This window comes from Pyrus communis, chromosome 13 (genome assembly GCF_963583255.1).
Source record: "Pyrus communis chromosome 13, drPyrComm1.1, whole genome shotgun sequence".
NCBI classification, from domain to species: Eukaryota; Viridiplantae; Streptophyta; class Magnoliopsida; order Rosales; family Rosaceae; genus Pyrus; species Pyrus communis.
The window spans coordinates 5634013-5654452 of NC_084815.1; the positions used below are offsets into that span (position 1 = coordinate 5634013).

Genomic DNA, 20440 nt, shown 5'->3' on the forward strand with positions numbered 1-20440 from the left:
GCGAAAAGAGAGAAGGAAAAAAAAAAGGGAACATATGTGCTACCCTACCCGACCCAACGGTGATGCAGCTTTTCCAACGCCATACACAGTGAATCGCCTCCATCTATCACTTGGAAACAACTCCCTAGCCTCCCCTCTACCCATTCCACCCCAAAACTCATACAAATTGGCTTTGAAATTGTGAAATCCGCACCTGTGGGTGCAAGGGTCCCTTACCATCGATCGACCAATTCTGAAATGATTCCCTTTGATCACCACCACCTATAGCATCCTCTTCAGCCCAGCAACAAAGCCCAAACAAGTTTGGGGGCGGCGGAGCTGTTTTGGAGTCAAATCAAGAACAACCAAATCAAGGGTTTTCGGCAGGTTCAAGATAATTCTGAGCACTTCCCGGCCGAATTGGACTTCAACCCAGGTATGAAAGTTCTTCCCCTTGATGATTTCTACATTTCTGTAAAATTTGGTAATTTTTAGAGTTAGTTGGAAAATTGGGTTTCCATTTGCCAGAAACCACCACCGGCGGCAGCGCGTGTGGCGGCGAGAGCAATGTTGCATGGCCAATGGGTCACCAATGTTATTTTACGCTAAATTCATATCATGACCTTTAAATGGATATCCGTATGACGTGGTTTGATTGTTTGAACTTAGTTTCATTACTATACATCACTTGACCATTGTATGTATCGACGATCTGACCGTTGGATCATCACTAAACTCTAATGAATTATAGAACATAATATTTGAGGATATAGGAATTGACAGATCGGTAATTTGACGTACGGATCTTCCCGAATTGGATTTCTAAGTTTGTAAAACTAATTGTTTACTGCCTCTTGATTTGGTGATTGGCAGAGATCCGACCGTTGGATTATAATGAAATTTTAGTATGTTGTTTTAGAAGAATAATGTGGATCTTTGAAAGTTACGGATCTGAAATCTGATTTGTGGATCTTTCGGATCGAATTACATAGGGTTGTAGGCCCCACCGTTGATCGAGAGTTGACTTTTGGTCAACATGTATCGAATCGTTTATAAAACTAAAATTAGTATTAATAGAAGCTCAGTGAGGCTATGCAAGCTTATCTCGGTGAGTGACTTTAGTATATGTGATATGGTGATTACCCGATTCTTTATATTAATATCCTTTGTGGATATGACTTGGTTTTATAAATGTATTTTCTATTAAAATGTGATTATTTTATAATTGGCCATCGATCTATTTTTATTAAATGTGACTTGATTCATGGATTGGAAATATTTGTGAAAAAGGTGATTCGAATTGCATATTGAAATGTTTGTTAAATTGAGGGCTAGTAAGGGACCATGACCCTGCTTAGTTAATCCGAGATGGGGGGGTCACTAGCTGTCTTGCTTGGTTAATCCGTGATAAGGGACCATATTATTTATGGATCGTGCTTGTTTAATCCGTGATAGGCGATCCTTATGGCCATACATACTTAGGAGTGATCATGCTTGTTTAATCCGCGATGGGTGATCACTACCTAACAGGTCTGTAGGTGTGACTTTGCTTGGTTAATCCACGATGGGGGGTCACTACCTACTTGGTTATCTTGGTCCTGCGTGGTTAATCCGCGATAGGGGACCATGGTCCCGCTTGGTTAATCCGCAATAGGGGACCATATTTTCTAAGATCGTGCTTGGTTAATCCGCGATAAGTGATCACTGCCTAACAGATGCGTATGAGTGACTTAAAAGTTAAACTTGTGCATCTTTGATTCATGAATTGATTAATTGACAGAATTGTGGAATGACGTTGGTCATGGTTGTTATTATTATGATGATTATTTTAATTGATTAATGTGGCTTGAGAATAATATTGTGCTTCGTTGGTTATTTGATACGTTATATGTTGTGGATGGAGATACAATGTTGGAAACATAGTAATTTATGTGATGGATGGAATGGAAACTTTGAATGACTTATGGGTTTTGTTATGTAGCCCTGAACCTAGTAATGTCATACTTGTTAAGTTCTAACAATTGATTGAGAAATGATATGCTTTTCGATTTAAGTGTACAGTGATAAATGTCGGATGGTAGTGAATGAATGACGAACTACGAATGGCTTGATCTCTGTTAGGGTACATAGGCAGTCTAACGAGGAGGTTAGATGCAGCCATAAAATATACGAAAAATACTATGAAATTCAAATCTTGATCTATGATTTGTACATTCCCGGAGGCGGGGTATGTTAGATATACGGATAATTGATGACGTCACGCGTCAATTCTGGATGTATGTCAAGTTTGGGGTGTGACAATTAATTTTCTCCTCTTTAATTTCTTATTTGAAAGTATAAAGGTATCTTAAAAGTCAGATACTTGTATCCTAAATACGGGATACGCGTATCCATCAAGTCAAAGTCGTACAATGTATGTTTACCGTGATACGAGTATTAGAAAGTATCTAACAAGTATCGTATTAGATGAAGTATCAAACACAGGATGCACGACCAAACTCAAGTATATGTGCTTCATAAAATTTAAAATTATGCTTCCATCCGTTTCAATTTTCTTGAAGGAGCTACTATTATCAACTCTGTTTTCACCAGCTGAAGTTCTTCGCATCCCCGTCGACGCATTTTTAATATGCCAGCGTGAAACACCATATGAGCAACTTATCTTCCCAACCCCGTTATCTTCCATATCAAATTCAACATTTGCTTCTGGTTCTGGTGCCTCATTTGTTGTTATATTACCTAAAGTTGGTTTGTCATTTCCTCTAATCCATTGGGTTGTTGTAATGAGCTACAAACACACAAGAAGAAAGTAAGTGAACAATGTGATGCTCTAGTAAAAGCTTCTTCCATCACCCACAACATGGGCTCTCAAGCTTAGAACAACAACGATCATGTTGGTATACACAATTCCCTAGCAAAAGTTGAATTCTCATGTACTTGGGGGCTAGACACTTAAGCCCTTTGAAAGGCTAAGTGAATCTCCCAAGTGTTGGTGTTGTATCCCTTTACAAATGTTGATTCATCATTGGAAATCGGGTTGGATTCAAGGCTATCGGGTACAAATCATGTTGGGAACTGAAGTTGCTTCCTTGTAAAGGGATACAGTTGGAAGACATAAAATATCACTCATTGCGAATAGCGTATCTTCACTTGTAAATTTTGTAATTAAAACAATCTAATTTCTTAACCATCATTTGAAGATCATTCCTACAAAAAAATCATTCAAATTATAGATCCTTTATGCATCCAAATGTATAAAACAAATCGATGGTGTGAATCAAATAACATATTCATAATGATGTTGAAATATCCACATCAACCGTATCTTTGAGAAAACAAGAGTTTAAATATCTTAATCATATTCCAACTAATATCGAGGCATTTTGTAATAATACCCCACACTTGATGGATTGTGCAAGTCGTAATTAACAAGTTAGGGACAATATCGGTGTTGTTGGAAGTCGACCTTTGGCCTGTCTCTCTGATAATTCTATATGGTATCAAAGTCAGGAAGCGGGCATGTACTACCACATGATGGGTAGGTCCCATTGGCCCCAAGCGATGATGGTGGATCCCTTGGCTCCGCGTGTAAGGTGAGACTCCTTAGCTCCACTTGGTTGTCGATGTGTGAATCTCCCACGTGTGACCCACATGAGGTGGTCGTGTTGAAATATCTCACATCGTCCGTATCTCTGAGAAAATAATAGTTTAAATATTTCAACCTCACTCTAACTAATACTAAGGTCTTTTGTGATAAAACCCACACTTTATGGATTATGCAGGTGGTAATTACCAAGTTGGAGACAATACCAATATTGTTGGAAGTGGACATTTAGCCCGTCTTTCTGATATTTGATATGGAATCAGAGCCAAGGAGCAGACTCATACTACCACGTTATGGGTGGGTCCCTTGGCCCCACGTGTAGGGTAAGTCCCCTTGGCTCCGCTTGGTTGTTGATGTGTGGATCTCTCACATGTGACTCACTAATTGGGTCCCACATGAGGGGTCGAGTTGAAATATCTCACATCGACCGTATCTCTGAGAAAACAAGAGTTTAAATATCATAACTCCACTCCAACTAACAACAATGCCTTTTGTGATAAAACCCCACAGCTTACGGATTGTGTAGGCGGTAACTAATAAGTTGAGATTGTTAGAAGTGGCCCTCTGGCTCGTCTCTCTAATAATTCTACATCCTATCAGAGCTAGGGAGTGGGCCCATACTACCACGCACTCCAACTAATCTGAAGTCTTTTGTGATAAAAACTCACACCTAACGAATTGTGAAGGTGCATTACTAAGTTGGGTGATAAAACCTCACACTTGACGAATTGTGCAGGTGCTAATTACCAAGTTGGGAACAATATCGGTACTGGGGAACCTTTGATCCATCTCTCTGATAATTATACAAATGAAACCGTCCATTTAAATTAGAGAAAGTTGAGTTGTTTCCCCAACGGGATGCCAATACTATTTTAAATTTTTTCAGTTCCTATTAAAAACATTCTTGAAGTAGAAGTCCATTGCACACAAGACAAGACCACAACAACAATGTTGCGAGTAAAAGTGCAACAAATCTCTATAAACTCCCAAATTTTTAAATGCTTCGTCCAAATCTCCCAAAACCCTCACAAAACCCTCTAAACCAACATAGCTTTGAACAAAACTACAGAGACATCTGCAACCTCCTCCTCTCTCTAACCCACTCAAGGTCCCTCCCAAAGGGTCTCCAGCTCCATTCCCATGTCCTCAAATCAGGCCTCCAAACCATCCCTCTCATCTCCCACCATCTCATCAACTTCTACTCCAAGAACCAACTCCCCCTTCATTCCCGCCAAATTTTTTAAGAAACCCCACATAAGTCATCCACCACTTGGAGCTCAGTCATCTCCTCCTTTGCCCAGAACGAGCTTCCGGTTCTTGCCATTGAGTACTTTCGTCTTATGCTTGGCGCGCAACTGCTCCCCGATGACCATATATACCCGAGCGTCGCCAAGTCCTGCGCGATTTTGAACGGGGTTGACGTTGGGAAGTCTGTGCATTGCCTTGCGGTGAAGACTGGGTACGAGTTTGATGTGTTTGTGGGGAGTTCTGTGGTCGATATGTATGCAAAATGCGGGGAGATAAGGGATGCTCGGAAGGTGTTTGATGAAATTCCTAAGAATGTGGTTTCTTGGGGTGAGATGATTTATGGGTATACTCAATTGGGTCAGGATAAGGAGGCTCTGAGGCTATTTAAACAGGCCATGGTTGAAATTTTGGATGTCAACAACTTTAAATTTTCAGAGTGTTATACGGGTTTGTGGCAGTTCGACGCTTCTTGAATTGGGGAGGCAAATACTTGGCTTGTGCTTCAAAACGAACTTCGATTTGTCGAGTTTTGTTGGTAGTTCTTTGGTTTCCCTGTACTCTTAAGTGTGGAGTGATTGAAGGAGCTTATCGTGTTTTTGATGAGATACCCGTTAAGAATCTTGGAATGTGGAATGCAATGTTGGTCGCATGCGCCCAGCATATGCACACAAATAAGGCTCTTGATCTGTTTAAACAGATGGAAAGTGCAGGGATGAAGCCGAATTTCATTGCATTTTTGTGCGTGCTCTATGTTTGTAGCCATGCTGGGTTAGTTGAAAGGGGGCATTATTACTCTAGGCTCATGAAAGAGTATGGGATTGAGCCAGGTGAGCAGCATTACGCTACCCTGGTGGACTTGCTTTGCTGTGCTGGAAAATTGCAGGAAGCCGTTAAAATTATTGATGAAATGCCTATAGAACCAACAGAATCTATATGGGGCGCTTTATTAACGGGTTGTCGAATCCACGGTGACACTGAATTGGCAGCCTCTGTGGCTGACAGAGTCTTTGAGTTGGGTCCTGTGAGCTCTGGCCTGCGTGTACTTTTGTCTAATGCTTATGCTGCTGCTGGAAGATTTGAGGAAGCAGCAAAAGTCAGGAAGATGCTAAGAGACCGAGGAATGAAGAAGGAAACGGGTTTGAGCTGGGTTGAGGAGGGAAACAAGATTCACACATTCGCGGCTGGGGACAGGACTCACATGAGAACTAAAGAGATTTATGAGAAGTTGGAGGAGTTAGGGGAGGAAATGGCGAAAGCTGGTTATGTTGTAGAAACAAGTTTCGTGCTAAGAGAAGTAAATCGCGAAGAGAAAGATCAGACAATTAGGTATCACGATGAAAGACTAGCCATAGCATTTGGTCTTATTACCTTTCCACCCGATAGACCCATTAGGATTATGAAGAACTTGCGTATTTGTGGCGATTGTCATATTGCAATCAAGTTTATGTCCAAGTGCTCAGGAAGGGTTATAATAGTGACGGATAACAACAGGTTTCATAGGTTTGAGGATGGAAAGTGCACGTGCGGAGATTATTGGTGATTTCTTTACAAATCCATTAACCATTAACTAAAAGATGGTCTGAATAGTCTAAAAGTCTTGTTCACGATGCTTCTACGAACAAAGTCGCACTAGCAGAACTTCTAGTCGATCATTCTGATAGATTTTTTTTTTGGATACAACAAGAGAGGGTGATCCATTTTGCTTGAACCCTTTTATTTATCCACTAGTCAGTTGTAAGCACTTGTACATCCATATGTTTTGACTTCTACACCGATTATCAGCATGTAACGGATTCAAGCTATACAGCTCAAGAATTTTTCTATGTTACCGAATTATGTCCAGAGTTGTATTTTTGCAATGCTTGTTGGATGAAGAGGGCGAACTTGTTTGATCCCCACGTATAAACTCAGTAAGAAGCCTAAAACTAAGAAATGTGACAAGAGAACCAGAAAGATGCATAAACTGTTAGGTTGAATGCAAAGTGTTTGAACCAATAAAAGAGGGTTCGAACATACTTGGGGTATTCAAGCATTGCGAGGGGCCCTCGGAAGGGCTCGAGTGGCTGAGCTTAACGAAAATTCAGTAACTAGCAACTGGAAAACTTGACAACCTCTTCCATTTGATATGTTGAAACAACGGAGGAAGAAACCTTGAGCCTTACGACTACCATACAAAACAAAGTACAAGTCCATTATTCACCCTCAAATCCTAAGAGATGCAATACAGAATGTCAGGCTCAATCGCTCCATGACTGCCTAATATAAGAAAGTACAATCAAATAAAAAAGAAATATAATTACGAAATATAATAGTATTATTATTTTATTTTTTTATGTGGATTAGTGTCAAAGTACATTGGGATTCTATGAGATTGTCCTGATCTTTGGCCAAATGAACGGGAGCAAATATGCCACGCCTACAAATTTAACAACTCAAAATATTTACCCTAAACGGTGTCCAAAATCTGTAACTATGGCTGTCATATTGCAGTTGAGATTTGCATCATACCGAGAGCCGCCTAGGCTCCGCCTTTAGACCGCCTAGACCATCCAGACGGCCACCTTGCCTCGGACTAATTTCCTTACTGATTTTTGTCCTAATTCTAGCCTAATCGTGGCGGCTGACCAACGCTGAGCGCGTAGGCCTTGGCCGCTTTTTAGAACACTACGTTAATCTGGTTTCCTTATTCCAGTTAAACTGTGACTTGTTGAGGGATAAGGGTTTAGTGTCCTCCATGTCTCACAATTGACAACTTCACTATCACTCTTCTCTCCAATGCTCTCCAAGGCCCAAAACAAGCCCACAACTGTTTGGAAATTGGGGGCCTAACAACTGATCAAGTTTAACTGGTTTGAACCTGTGCCTCTACATTGTGGTGTGCGATGGAGCTCATGCAGCAAAGGTTCTGGACGAGGTGGGTCGGTGGATTAGTCTCGCTTAATTTTACAGTTCAAGAACTCCCAAGTGTTTTGAGTTTAAACTCATTACGTTCCGGATTTAAACATACCATTCTCCTAGTGTAGATTAATATAAAATTTCGGTTGTAATAAAAATAAATAAATGAAAATATATTTAACTGAATAAGAGTTATTTCTTTGTAGATTGTATACCATCTTTTAATGGTGACATGTGTGTGTAATGGTGTGAGTGTTTGTCATGAGTACTCTCACTTGAAAGCTTGTGTTCTGAAAATTGGACTTTCATTCATGGATACTCTATTTCATTCCCATACAATTCGTAGGTCTTGGTTTGGCAAGAGTGATGAGCGTTGGTAGGGCTTCGAGAGGTGCGTGGAAGTTTGGAAGTGCATTAAGATATTATTATGAATTGCAGACGAGGTTTTACAGTGCTAGCGAAAAGCAATGATATTTATGCATCATAATACGGGCTCGACCCCACCGATCTCTCTTAATCCATTAATAACTAACAATTAAAATTTAACTCACTAACATTATCGTCTGTGAAACAAAAAAATATTACAATTAACTCCGATAGAAATTGATTTACCTTCTAAGAAACTTTGAAAGCACAAACTTTTTTGTTTTAACAATGATATTCTACACTAAGAGAGGATTTAGGCTTCATCGTATAACATGTCAATCAAATAATTAGATATCAAACTCGCCATACATGTGGGTCAAAGTTTAGAGCATAAATAAGGACTTCCACCATCAACTTTGAGGACTCATTTAGGGATTTTAAGGGAATATTTGGGTCTCTAAAGGGATATTGTATGCAATAGGAGATCCTTATAGTATTATCCCTAAATGTAGGGACTAAAAATCTTTGTTCATTTCGTTGGATTATTGTGACCGTTGAAAAAATTTAAAAAGCCATATCTACTGTTGGAAGAGAAAAACCAAAAAGAAAAGTTGTTGTGCGACATTCCCAAAACGAGAAAAAAAACCAAAAAGAGAAGGCATTCCCACGTAAATGGGGTCGTTTCCCACTGAAAATCAATAGTGTGCCCACTCTTTGAGTTTCTATAATACAGTCCTCACATTTGATAATTTTTTTGAGGTATCTTGAGCACTTCTATTCCAACCCATTGGAAACCTTTGGTCCCTATGTTTAGGAACGAGGTTGGAGGACCTCCATTTAAGGTTTCCATTTGAGATGCTCCTAGGCCTTTTACTTACAAAAAAAAAAAAAAAAAAAAAATATTAATATACCACCAAATATTAATGCTATTGATAAATACCAAGTAACCTTATATTTAATTTTTAAATATGCACTACAAGATGACTACAAAGACCACAGAACAAAAAACTTTCAAATGGTTAAATTTGAGTTGCAAATGTATTACATCTAGTCATTTGTAAAGTCCTATCTAATCTTTGTATTGCACTCTTAAAATATTTAACTTAAGATCCACAAAATTTTAAGGTCCCTCATCCCGACGCATAATAATTAGTAGAATATATATTACGGAGCTGTTTTCCTTCTTTTTAGAGAGAACGTAAAACAGTCATATTTTATTCGAGCCAAATAATTATTGACTTGGTTCGAGTATAACTTAGTGTCCATTGGAGGTGCCAAACGGCACGAGCATAGTACGGGCATGGTCCGACCCCATTTAAACTAGGCACGGCACGGTGTGATTCGTAACGCCACATTAACAGTAGACCCAATACTAAATTTTTCATTCTTTTTTGTGTGGCACAAAAAAATAATACACAAAACAAGCCAAATATCAAAGTGGATGATGTCAATTTTGCACTAGAATGTTTTTTTTTTTTAATGCAAATAGTAGTTTCTTTTGTTTTCTTTCGGGCCAAAGCCAATAAAAGTCTGATGTTGCAAAACTAGTTTCGTGCCAAATTGTAATATTCATACACATTTTCCATTAAACCAACAAATCTACCGTTTTTACCCCACTTTCAAGTGCTTTTTGTTTCATTGTTTACATCACTTGCTGATGTAACTGTGTAATGCTAACATACACGAAACTCAAGTGTAATTTTATTTTACTTATTTTTAAAAAAATTCTTAACACTTATGTGTGTATTAAAAGAAAATTAAAGCATTAGTTCTTGAATTTTGATCTAAGAGGAGCGAACACCTCTTGGTCAACTGCTCATTCAGTTGCCATATTCATATGTCGATACGTGTATCGCTTTTTCCTTTTCCAACTCCAGCAACATTTGAGTGATATAACAATCATCCAACGACTGAGCGAACAAAGATGCTACTAGCACTATGGTCTAGCAGTATTTTTGTTTAATTGTGTGTGAGAAGTTTTAGGTTCGACTTCAACGAATGACGAATTTAATAACTCAACTCCTAGCCCAAATATCATAACTATAAAATAAAAAAAATAAAAATAAAACTATTTCGAACTTGAAACTTCTTTCTATAATAGAATAAGTACCACCAAAGAAATGTCCAAGTTAGGCACATGTTACTAAATGAGGTTAGATTGATGTTTACAATCTCACTTTGCTCATATTTATCTGACAATTCTTGAATTAGTTTGTTTTCTTCAAATTTTAAGTTTTGATTGATGTTTTTTATTGTACAAATTTGGTTTGTGATAAGCAAGTTCTTGGCAATAATTTTATCTAATGTTTAAAGATCTAATTGTGACTGATAACTACACTAATACTGTGTTCAATAATCAAACATTTATGGTATGCATTATTACTCTATTTATGACATAATTAGGGTTTAGGGTTCATCCTTTTTATTAGGTCGACTAGGGTAGCGAGGAGATGAGAGACAAGGCAGCGAGGAGAGAGACATGAGCGGCGACAAACTTTACAAATATTAAAACAAATTGTTAAATAAGTACTCTTTTGTAACCGCATTAATACTCATAATCATATATTTATATTTCATAGGTAAACGGTTATGTCCTTAATCCGTGTGTTTATTCTCATAACCATAACTTTGAATTTCACAGGTAAACGGTTAAGTACTCTTTTGTAACCTTATTAATACTCAATATCAATATTATATGATGATATAAACGGTCTAGCTCCTCCTTAAAAGATCATTTATGCTACAGATTAACTAAATTCAAAATTGTTTACTCATCTAATGGTTCTACAATAATTAGACAAACTATATATCTTACTTAATATTGAAGATTTTGACAACTTCAATCAAAAGTTTTAAAGATTTTTAGTTTGCTTGATTTTTTGCAGAATTTATATTAAAAATGTGACCTAAAATTTAGACGATACTATTAATCAAACAACATTACATAACAAAAAAGTTGATACCAACTCCTTTTTATTAACATTTTCCTTATCTCCGATTCTCTTTCAACTTTCTTCTTTTTTTCTTGTTTTTAATTAGTTTTGTGGACTCATGAGTCAGTTTACCTAGATTTTATGAGAGAAAAAAAAGCGCAAAGATGAACGAAATTCCATTGAACATCCCAATTTTTCTCTCTGTTTTATTATTATTTTTATTTGCTTTCTATATAAAAACCTGAAATATTGACATATTATTAACAGAAAAAAAATGACTTTATAGTAATAGAAAATAATGTTACATTTATCATATTATTCATATTATACCGCTTTTCTATTTGAGATAGATTCTACTCACGCATTTAGGTTTTTTCTATATTATAGATATGACAAAAATATAGTATAAAAATATAGATTATAAAAAATGTGATATAAGTAAGATTTTTTATTAAGAAAAGGTAATGCATAGTCAACATCATATGATACGACATTCCAACATCAACATCACATGATATGCTCTCTCATGGAGTAAACAATGCATTCTCATTGCTTTTCTTTCACATATGAATAGCCAATTTTGTATCTGACTAACGTGTCATCAACTCATATGTTAGTGAAACTTTATAGTTGATACATATGAAGATGTTCAAAGATATTTTTTTTTATATTATAAATAAATAATTAAATGCGTGAATAACTAACCGTAGTATACATTTGAGAACAACTAACTCTACTAGAAAATAAATAAGAACAGTAGATGTTACACATTATAAAATCAAGTTAAAACAATGAGATGTGCAACTTTTTTTATACTACTAGGCATAAACAAAACAATAGAACCCAGAATTTACAATATTCCAAAAGGATTGAGGATTGAGAGAGAGAATCCATATCCAATATCTTTTTCTTTTCCCCATCCGCATCCACATCCCAATCCCAATCCCAATCCCACCACCATGATCGTGATTTGGAATCCCACCAAAGCGCATTTCCCCATCCTAATGCTATCCCATTAACGCACTAAAACCAAAACCAATACAACTAGCAGAGAAAAGTAAATATGAAACAATATGTTGAAACATATAAGGCCTAATTGGATTATTAGTTCTATTCATAGATACGGTAGTTGAAAGATAGTCTATGTGGTAAAAGAATTAGGATTTAAGTTTATGTAGTGAAGTCTGTTAGGATTAACATCCAAAATTAAAATTTCTGTGAACTCTTTGTCAATTATGAGCACGTAAGTCACACATATGAGGCTAAAATGAAACTCTCTATTAGTTGTTAGCACGTGAGGCTAACTTTATCTTTTTAAGCCTCCCATGTGAGCCTTATATCCTAACAAGTAACGGAGAGTTGACAAACTTTTCAATTTTTAGCCTAAATCCTAAAATACTTTATCACATGGGCTTAAATTCTAATTTTTTTTACCATAGGCACAATTTTCTGACTACCCTATCATAACGGGGACTAGTAATCCAATTAAGCCAGCATATAATGATATTTCGAGATGAAAATTGTTATGGACACTCTAAAAATCTTATTGTACTTTAAATTTTTTATAATTAAAAAAAAATACACTTGTAAGGAGTGTATTTTGAAATTTTTAGAGTATCTATAGCAATTTCCTTTTGAGGTTTGCTTTTGAAATGGCTAAACTCTACTGAGTTCGAATGAACCAAAAACACTAGTCTATGTTTGATAAAAAGAGTTAGAAGCACTTGTGAATCATACAACACCTTTTGAGACCTGTCATGCTTCTTCATAAAACACTTGCCAATTGCTTCTTCACGAAGTACCTTATTTCTAGATCATTGAGTTTTTAGGAAAAGCAATAATAACAAAGGGGCAGTGCTATTTCTACTCTAATGTTTACTTTTTACACGCTCGTTGTTAATTCTTGTTCATTAATATTCTTCAAATCATTTGATCTAACGATCGAAAATTGATACAAGTGTCTCACGAAGTAAAAAATTGTTATGTAGATAACACTAACCTAACGAAAACGATTATTTTTTATATGCGCTTTAAACAAATGCAATCTCAAAGAGTGCCCTAACAAGATAGAGAATTTCACTCTCGTTCCCCTCTTTTACATTACTCATCTTGTTTTCGTCCCTTGATTACACTTTAATCCGTTTAATCTATGGCAAATAAAAATAAAGGCACGGAAAGCAAAGGATGAGTGCGAAAATCACTTTCTAATTAACACAGTCGAGCAAGAGATAAAAGAATAATATGCTACTAAAACATGAAAAATATAAGTATTTGAATACCAATAGCATTAAAAATTGAATGTTACAATTATGGAAGGATCATAATTTCTCCATCTCCCTCTTTTTATCCCCAAAATTACATCAGAAAAATAAAAACATTAGAAGCAAGAACCACCTTTTCGATCCCCAAAAATGGGCCACCCAAAGGCCCAGGCCCATAACATGAAGAAATCCTTCTGAGAAACTAACAAAATGACCCCTCCTAATTTTTGTACTGAATTTGACAACGAAAATAAAACGAACCAAAATATGAAACAGGCCATAAGATTTTTCAGTTTCATATTCATAGAAGAAAAAAATTGATGATCATATGATAAAGCCCTAAAATTTGAAAATATTTTCGAAGAAAATGACACCTAGACCGGGTTCTGATTTTTTCGAGTATAACCCAGAGGTATTCTTACTCTTTTCTAACTTCTGTAACAATAAATGGTGAAATGAATTTTCTTCAGGTGACTAGGTAATCCATGCTTCTGCTACCTTCCGCACCCGCCAACAAAATCTGGAAATAAAAGAAAGGCGTGTTATTGTATTTTTGATTCGAAAAAAGGGATTACGTTATTTACTAGAACATATTCTTGTTAACTACCTTCGGGGATGGCCGTATGTTGTGTCAGTTCTGCTGAGCCACAAGATCCAGATGCATTTGGTCAATCCATGCTCCTAACACAGCATGATCGACAGACTCCCTTTGGGAGTTTGCATTTGAACCTTCGTTGGAGGAACCAGTGGCCGTACCACCTGAGCTTGGTGTTTGCTTCTCTTTGATTTCGGTAGGAGATTCTTTAACAAGTGACTGAACCCAGGAAAGATCTGGCTCCTCTTCATTGTTCCCAAGCTCAAAAGAAGATGATCTGCGGAGCTTACCCAATTCATCTGTAGTAACTGCCCAATCTGGTTTTCCATTGGAGGATCCCCATTTTGACCAAGAATTTGGAGAGGAACCAACGATGGAAGCAGAGTTGGAGCCGAGTTCCCGTGAACTAAGGCTACGAAACTGTTGTTGCTTCTCTCGTTGAGCTAGCATTGAAACTCGAGAGCCCATTGGTGAGATAGGTTCCACATTCCGTGGAGACATCCTCCCAGGGGAAGGCCCCCCATAAGAGGCCTGCAATAGAGCGTGATCAACAACTTTTGGGGAAAAGTTTGTATGGATTGGTGAAAGCATGCTCTGCTGCTGCTGAAATTGATTGAGAACAGCTGATTTGTGAGTTGGGGAGAAAACACCTGATTGCAACGATTGTTCAGAGTACCGGGGTGATAAGCTCTCTGCAGAGAAGAGATCATCAAGATTTGAGGGGGTTAGGGTTGTCCTTCGACCACTACGGTTCAGTGAATTATTACTCAGAGATGGTTGGGATAGGCAAGATAATTCATTTAGTAGCTGTTGTTGCTGCATATCAAACTCCGGCAGTAAATCAAAATCATCCGATGGCATAATATCTCTTGCACAAAGAGAAGATCTCAACCGACTAGACTGAAAATTGCTACCTGGCAGATGCAAGGCCGGGACATTTGGTTGGGGCCAAGCCAGAGATGAGTGTGACATGCCATTGGCAGATGGAGACATGGGTGGAGTAAATGGTGAAGGAGACATGACATTGACTGATGACGGAGAACCAGGCAAGAGGCTCATTGCAGCAGCAAAATCCATGGCCGAAGCACCAGAGGTGCTTGAGCGAGGAGAAGGTACAGCAGAACCAGTTGAAACGTATAATGGCCTGAGTTCTTCCGTGGTGTGGGCAAAAAAGCAGACTCTCCTTGCACAGCTTGTACCATCCTTGCAAAGTCGGGTTCGATACTGAGCAGGGTGTAGCCAGCACTCAAAAACCCCATGGGCATACTCACACATATCTCCACGTCTGCAAGCCCCCTTTCTGAAATCAGGACAAGGAACACAGCTATAATGAAACTTCCTTGGGTCCCTTCTTCGTGCATTTTCCCCTGGATGGACAAAAGGGCACTCAGTCCAATCGTGAGAGTATGCACGTGAACAAGGCCTCACCTTGAATGAATACATTCGGAACTCATCAGTTGAATAAATGCTGTTCTTGATGTCTGGAAGAGAAGGATCAACAGGATATTCCTTCTTCTCTGATGCCGAAGAGAGAGAATTATAGAACTTCGACTTTGTAGGGGAACAATTAAAATCAAAAGCGGACGGAGACCCATTTTCTGGGGAAGCTGACAGTGGAGGAGAACTTGAATGTACAGTTCTCGTTGACACTGTGAGAGTTTGTTCACCAGCAGAACCATTTATCATAAGTAGTTCTTCTAGAGCTAATTTGATATTTTGTAGCCTAGGAGGAACCACTATAACGTCTATAGGATGATGACCATTAGCATCAACCGAATTAGGATCAGCACCGGCTCCTAAAAGCAGCTTCACACAATCCACGGCATTCTCAGCCCCACCTGAGGCGGCACAGTGAAGAGCAGTGCTCCTATCACACCCACAGGCCTGGTTCACATCAGCATCAGAGAGAGAAAGAATTAGCTTCATGACATCAATGCTACCATATGTAGCAGCAACCATTAAAGGGCTTCTCTGCTCATTAACCATCTGTTTTGAGCCCTTCTGACGACAATACCACAAACCAATCTCATCGATGCCAGAAGGGTCATGCTCAATCGATCGTTTGAAGCTCTGAATGTCATTGTTTGCAGCAAGCTCAAGTAAGCTGGCAAAAGCATCTTCAGTTTCAACCGTCAAGTGATTCATGGCTGTATTGGAGAGTCTACTTTCGTCAACAGATATAAGAGATGCCGCTGGAGAAGAATTGGGTTTTATCCGCTCTGATCCATTGCACATGCTTTCTATTGCTGGGATGCCAGCTGAACACAATAATAACAAACTGTAGAATTAAACTACAAGAAATACATAGATATATATATATATATATGCATTACACATACAAACACACGTACGAACTAAATGTCCCTAAAAGAAACCATATTAAAAATGTGTTGCTAAATGTCGCAAAAAGAAACCATACTACAAAATTGCCTAAACAACAATTCTGATCAAGAACAAAGTAGCCATACAAGGATGACACCAATTTTAGACTAAAAACAACATTCTTACAAAGAAGAAACACAAGTTTGGTGGATTTAACAATCGCAAATATAAATACAAAAACGGAACTGACTAATCCAAGAATCAGATTGGTTTCCTATTTTTGATATTAGCCGATTGTCAAAAAGTACGTAAAAACTGTCAACTCCCTCAAGGACTTTCACTCCCCTTCCATACAGAGTCTCCAGTAAAGTATGAACAAAAAATTGTACACTAGATATGTAGATTTTACTTTTGATAGAATATAAATCACACACAATCTCAAAAAACATAAAAATATTAAGAAATCAATATCTGTTAGTACTGATAAAACATTGAAAAACCAAAAGAAATTAAAATTCACACATATGGGTGATTGATTTTATCAGAAATAATACCAACATTGAACTATGCTGACAAATTCAAACCCCTAAAAATTATGTCAACATAAAATTGCAACCTTTTTGTAATTTTATCATCGCCTAAAATAAATAGATCTGTGAGCACAGCTGAGATCAAAATACAATTTTCAAGGATCAAAGCAACCACAATCTCAGTACTGATATTCCCAAAATTGTAAAATATAAAGAAAAAATTGGAATTTTATATGACAATTTCTCAGTCCTCAAAAATCACAGCTTGAACCACACAAAAATCCGTACAAAATATCCATGGATATCGAGAGAGTCGTCATTCCCGAAGATCAAGAGTAGAAGACGGTACTCAGCCAGTCACAGACTGAGAGAGACTATAGATACACAATACATATGTGTATGTGTGTATGCATATAGGTGTATGTATAGGTGATATTGGTTTCTGATCGAAGCGAATCTTACCAAATCTTCGAGCTAAGAAAGCGAGGGCGTAAGCAGCGCCATTGAATGACTGCAACAGTGACGCAGATCTAGAGCTGCAGGTGCTTCTTCAGGTCACTTCTCACAGAGACTTGTTTGGACTCTGAGAAAATTTTCCTCCTTTGTTTTCTGAGGAGATGAAGAGAGAGAAGAAGAATAAAAGAGTGAGAGAAAATAAAAAAGCGCCCTCTCCCATCTCCCAATTCCTCTGTTCACTGCTTTCGAAATTAAAATTAAATTAAATAAAAATTGAAATTAAATAATTTAATATTCATCAATTAATTAATTATTTTTTGGAGGTATGATAGAATCGCCTATCCAATACGGGCAAAACTGAGGGTCGCTGTTGTTGTACCATTTTCTTTTATGTCCAATGATATTGTGCCACGTCATGGAGCTCGGGACACTTACGACATTTTCACAAAAGATAGGGATATTCTCGGAAATTCGATTCTGTGGAATCTATACGTGGGGTAACGTGGCGGAATGTGATTAGATTGTTGTACGTACAGAAGTGGGAATATGAGTACTCGAACCTGAGCGCTGTTGTAATAATTTAACCTTTGCCTTTTGGTCAAATTTCATAGAAATTCATCCTAAATTCTCTCGACATGAAAATTCACCTGTGTCTCGAAATTCAGGTGCATCCCTGCAACCTAGTGACGTGGCACGAGTATATTGGTTTGATGTCCCTACGGGGTCGGTAGACCAGTCACTGGGTGACACGTGGGATCAATCGGTGGTCTTGGTGGCATAGAATGGTGCAATGAACTCTTACACGAAGTTTATGAGTCCTTGGAAACCGGTTTGGTCGGGTGGAAAGGTGGGACGAGTGACCGATTAGGTGAGTAAAGGGGATTAAGATGACCGGAGCAGCCGGTGACGAGGTACGGGCGTGCGAAGTGAATTAAACTGGAATGGATGAGGGAGTGGCGTCCGCCAATTAGGGCGGCTCGGGCCTCTGGTCGCGAGCGTACGGGAGCGGACTTAAAAGGCACGAGTCAGTTTTAGTTAATAGTGTAGTCAAATCACAAGGAGTGGAGAAAAAGAAAAGAAAGCATGGAGATTGGAGGACGTTGGTGTCAAAAAGGCATGGAGCACCCAAGGACCGAAAAAACAAAAAAAGACTTATTTTTAGCTATGCTATGATGCTATCTACAACTTAATTTAAGAGGTAGATTGTTTACTTTCTTATTTGGGTGCTTTTTTCTTTCTTTTATATTTTATACGGTTATGTTTAAGTCACGTTAATATTTTATATTGATTTTTTATAAGGATAATAAGACAAAAAGCAATAAGAATATAAAATATTAACATGGTTTAACCATGACTGCATAGAAGGGGATGGAAAGGGCACCCAAATAGGAGGGCAGACAATCTGCCTTCCTTAATTTTAATCTTATTGTGTTTTCTGTAACTTAAATACTGTCATTTTACTTTCTAAAATTAATTTTCTTTAATTGTTTAATGTTAACACATAATGAAAATCTATAATCAAATATATCATATAGAATTATAAGTCTTTTTTTCTTCTTTCAGAATAGTATTTCTCTATAGAAACTAGATGAAACTCACACATTGTGTGTAAAAAAACTAGGGTAGTGATATTCAAACACCTTTATTAATTTTTGTCTCTCGATCTTCTTTGATTCGATGATCAGAAAGTCGAGAGGGATGTGTGGGAGACAAAATTGGTGTGTAGCACGCAAAAAATATATAGAAAAGATAGAAGTTGGAGAGAAATGTGAGAAAGAGAAAATATGGATTTTTTATTTTTTAAATTAGAGATATTATAATGATATGTGGGTGAAGTTTGAAAAAAAAAAAAAAAACACTAAAATTTAGTTTATGTGAAATTACATTGCTGCTCATAATTTTATTTTGTGATAAAAAAAATCTAATTGTCTTAAAAATTTGTTAAGATGTAGTTTAGATAAATATTATCCTTCCCCCCCCCCCCCCCCCAACTCCCCTCTTAACCCGTAGAACATTAAAGAAATTAGGCTTATTTTTTAACCGTGCTCTTTGTAATTCAAAAGTTATCGTTTTACTTCTTAAAACTTAAACTTTGTTCCTCTTTGATTTGTGTACTCTCTTTTCTATCTGAAACTTATAAGTAGCTTCTTGAAACATATGTGGGATCCGGCACCGAATAAGATTATGTCATGTGTGCAATAAATTTGATTATAAGTTTTCATTATGTATTAAAATTCAACAATTAGAGAATTTTAAATTTAAAAGAAATTGAAGAGCTGAAAAAATATATAAAAAAAAAACAAATTGATTAGCCTAGGACATCCAAATTAAATCCACATAAGAAATTAACAAATCTAAAACAATTAGAGTGAATTTTGAATTTTTTATAGATGACTTTCTAATTTTAAAAAAAAACAAAATAAGATTAAAACCGAATTTCCTATGCAAATTAAAATTAACTTTGAGTTTCAAATAATAAAATAATAATTTTTTAGTTACAAAATAGGACTAAAATCAAATTTTATAGAACATAGCTAAATATGAGCCCTCATTTAATTGAAACTTTTGTTAATAAGTAGTATGGACAAGTAAAATAAATGGAGTAACCTCTGCGCCGCCCCAGCTGACAATTAGAACAGTGAAAGAGATTAAGAACAGTTGTGTCAGAAAACGTTTAGGTGTGGTACTCGGACAGGACCATTATGTCCAAGTGATTAACTTAGTGGTGACGTGGTACAACGTTTCGAAGTGCAGAAAGAATTGGGAAAGGGATCTAGATGCGTTACCAAGTTCGAAGATTCGGACCATTGAAATTTGATACAACGATTATAATCAGAGATTTACTCTGAAATTATAATAATTTTTACTGTTAAATCAAATTTCTGAATTTAATAAATTAGATGAAAGGGATCAGAAAAAAATTAATTTCTAAATAATTGGATGCAGTGTGTATGTGGAGGATTTTTTATTCCTTTTTTAATTCGAACAAGTATTGATTTGACGTGCTTTTGAGATGAAGATCTTTCTTGTTGGATAAGTTGGGTTAAACAGTGTTTTAATTTTTTTAGTATTTTTGTTAGGTCACCAAATTGTAAAATACTAAATTTAAATTAAAAAAATATATCAGATATGTAGTTGTAGGTCTCACTGGCACATTATGTATGAGAGAATTGAAATTAAAATTAACAAAATTATGTATGACACGAAATAACATGAAAAATTAATTGTTGTTAGACCTTAACAAACTCTGG

The 20440-nt window shown here is 36.9% G+C and overlaps 1 protein-coding gene and 1 pseudogene across 1 annotated transcript; one reads left to right on the forward strand and one right to left on the reverse strand.

The window, feature by feature from the left end:
- The first annotated feature begins 4581 nt into the window (after positions 1-4581).
- On the forward strand, positions 4582-6454 carry LOC137712022 (putative pentatricopeptide repeat-containing protein At5g52630; annotated as a pseudogene).
- Positions 6455-13280: 6826 nt separating this feature from the next.
- Positions 13281-17414, reverse strand: LOC137712660 (zinc finger CCCH domain-containing protein 30-like). Its single transcript, XM_068451780.1, has 3 exons — positions 17196-17414; positions 13894-16139; positions 13281-13806 (listed from the first exon to the last, which is right to left on the reverse strand). Exon 2 carries the CDS (start codon positions 16114-16116, stop codon positions 13918-13920), a length of 2199 nt encoding a protein of 732 aa, XP_068307881.1. The 5' UTR covers positions 16117-16139; positions 17196-17414; the 3' UTR covers positions 13281-13806; positions 13894-13917.
- Positions 17415-20440: the final 3026 nt, after the last annotated feature.

Coding starts and splice junctions, on each gene's coding strand:
- LOC137712660 (XM_068451780.1), bottom strand. CDS start 16,116: ATGTGCAATGGATCAGAGCGGATAAAACCCAATTCTTCTCCAGCGGCA.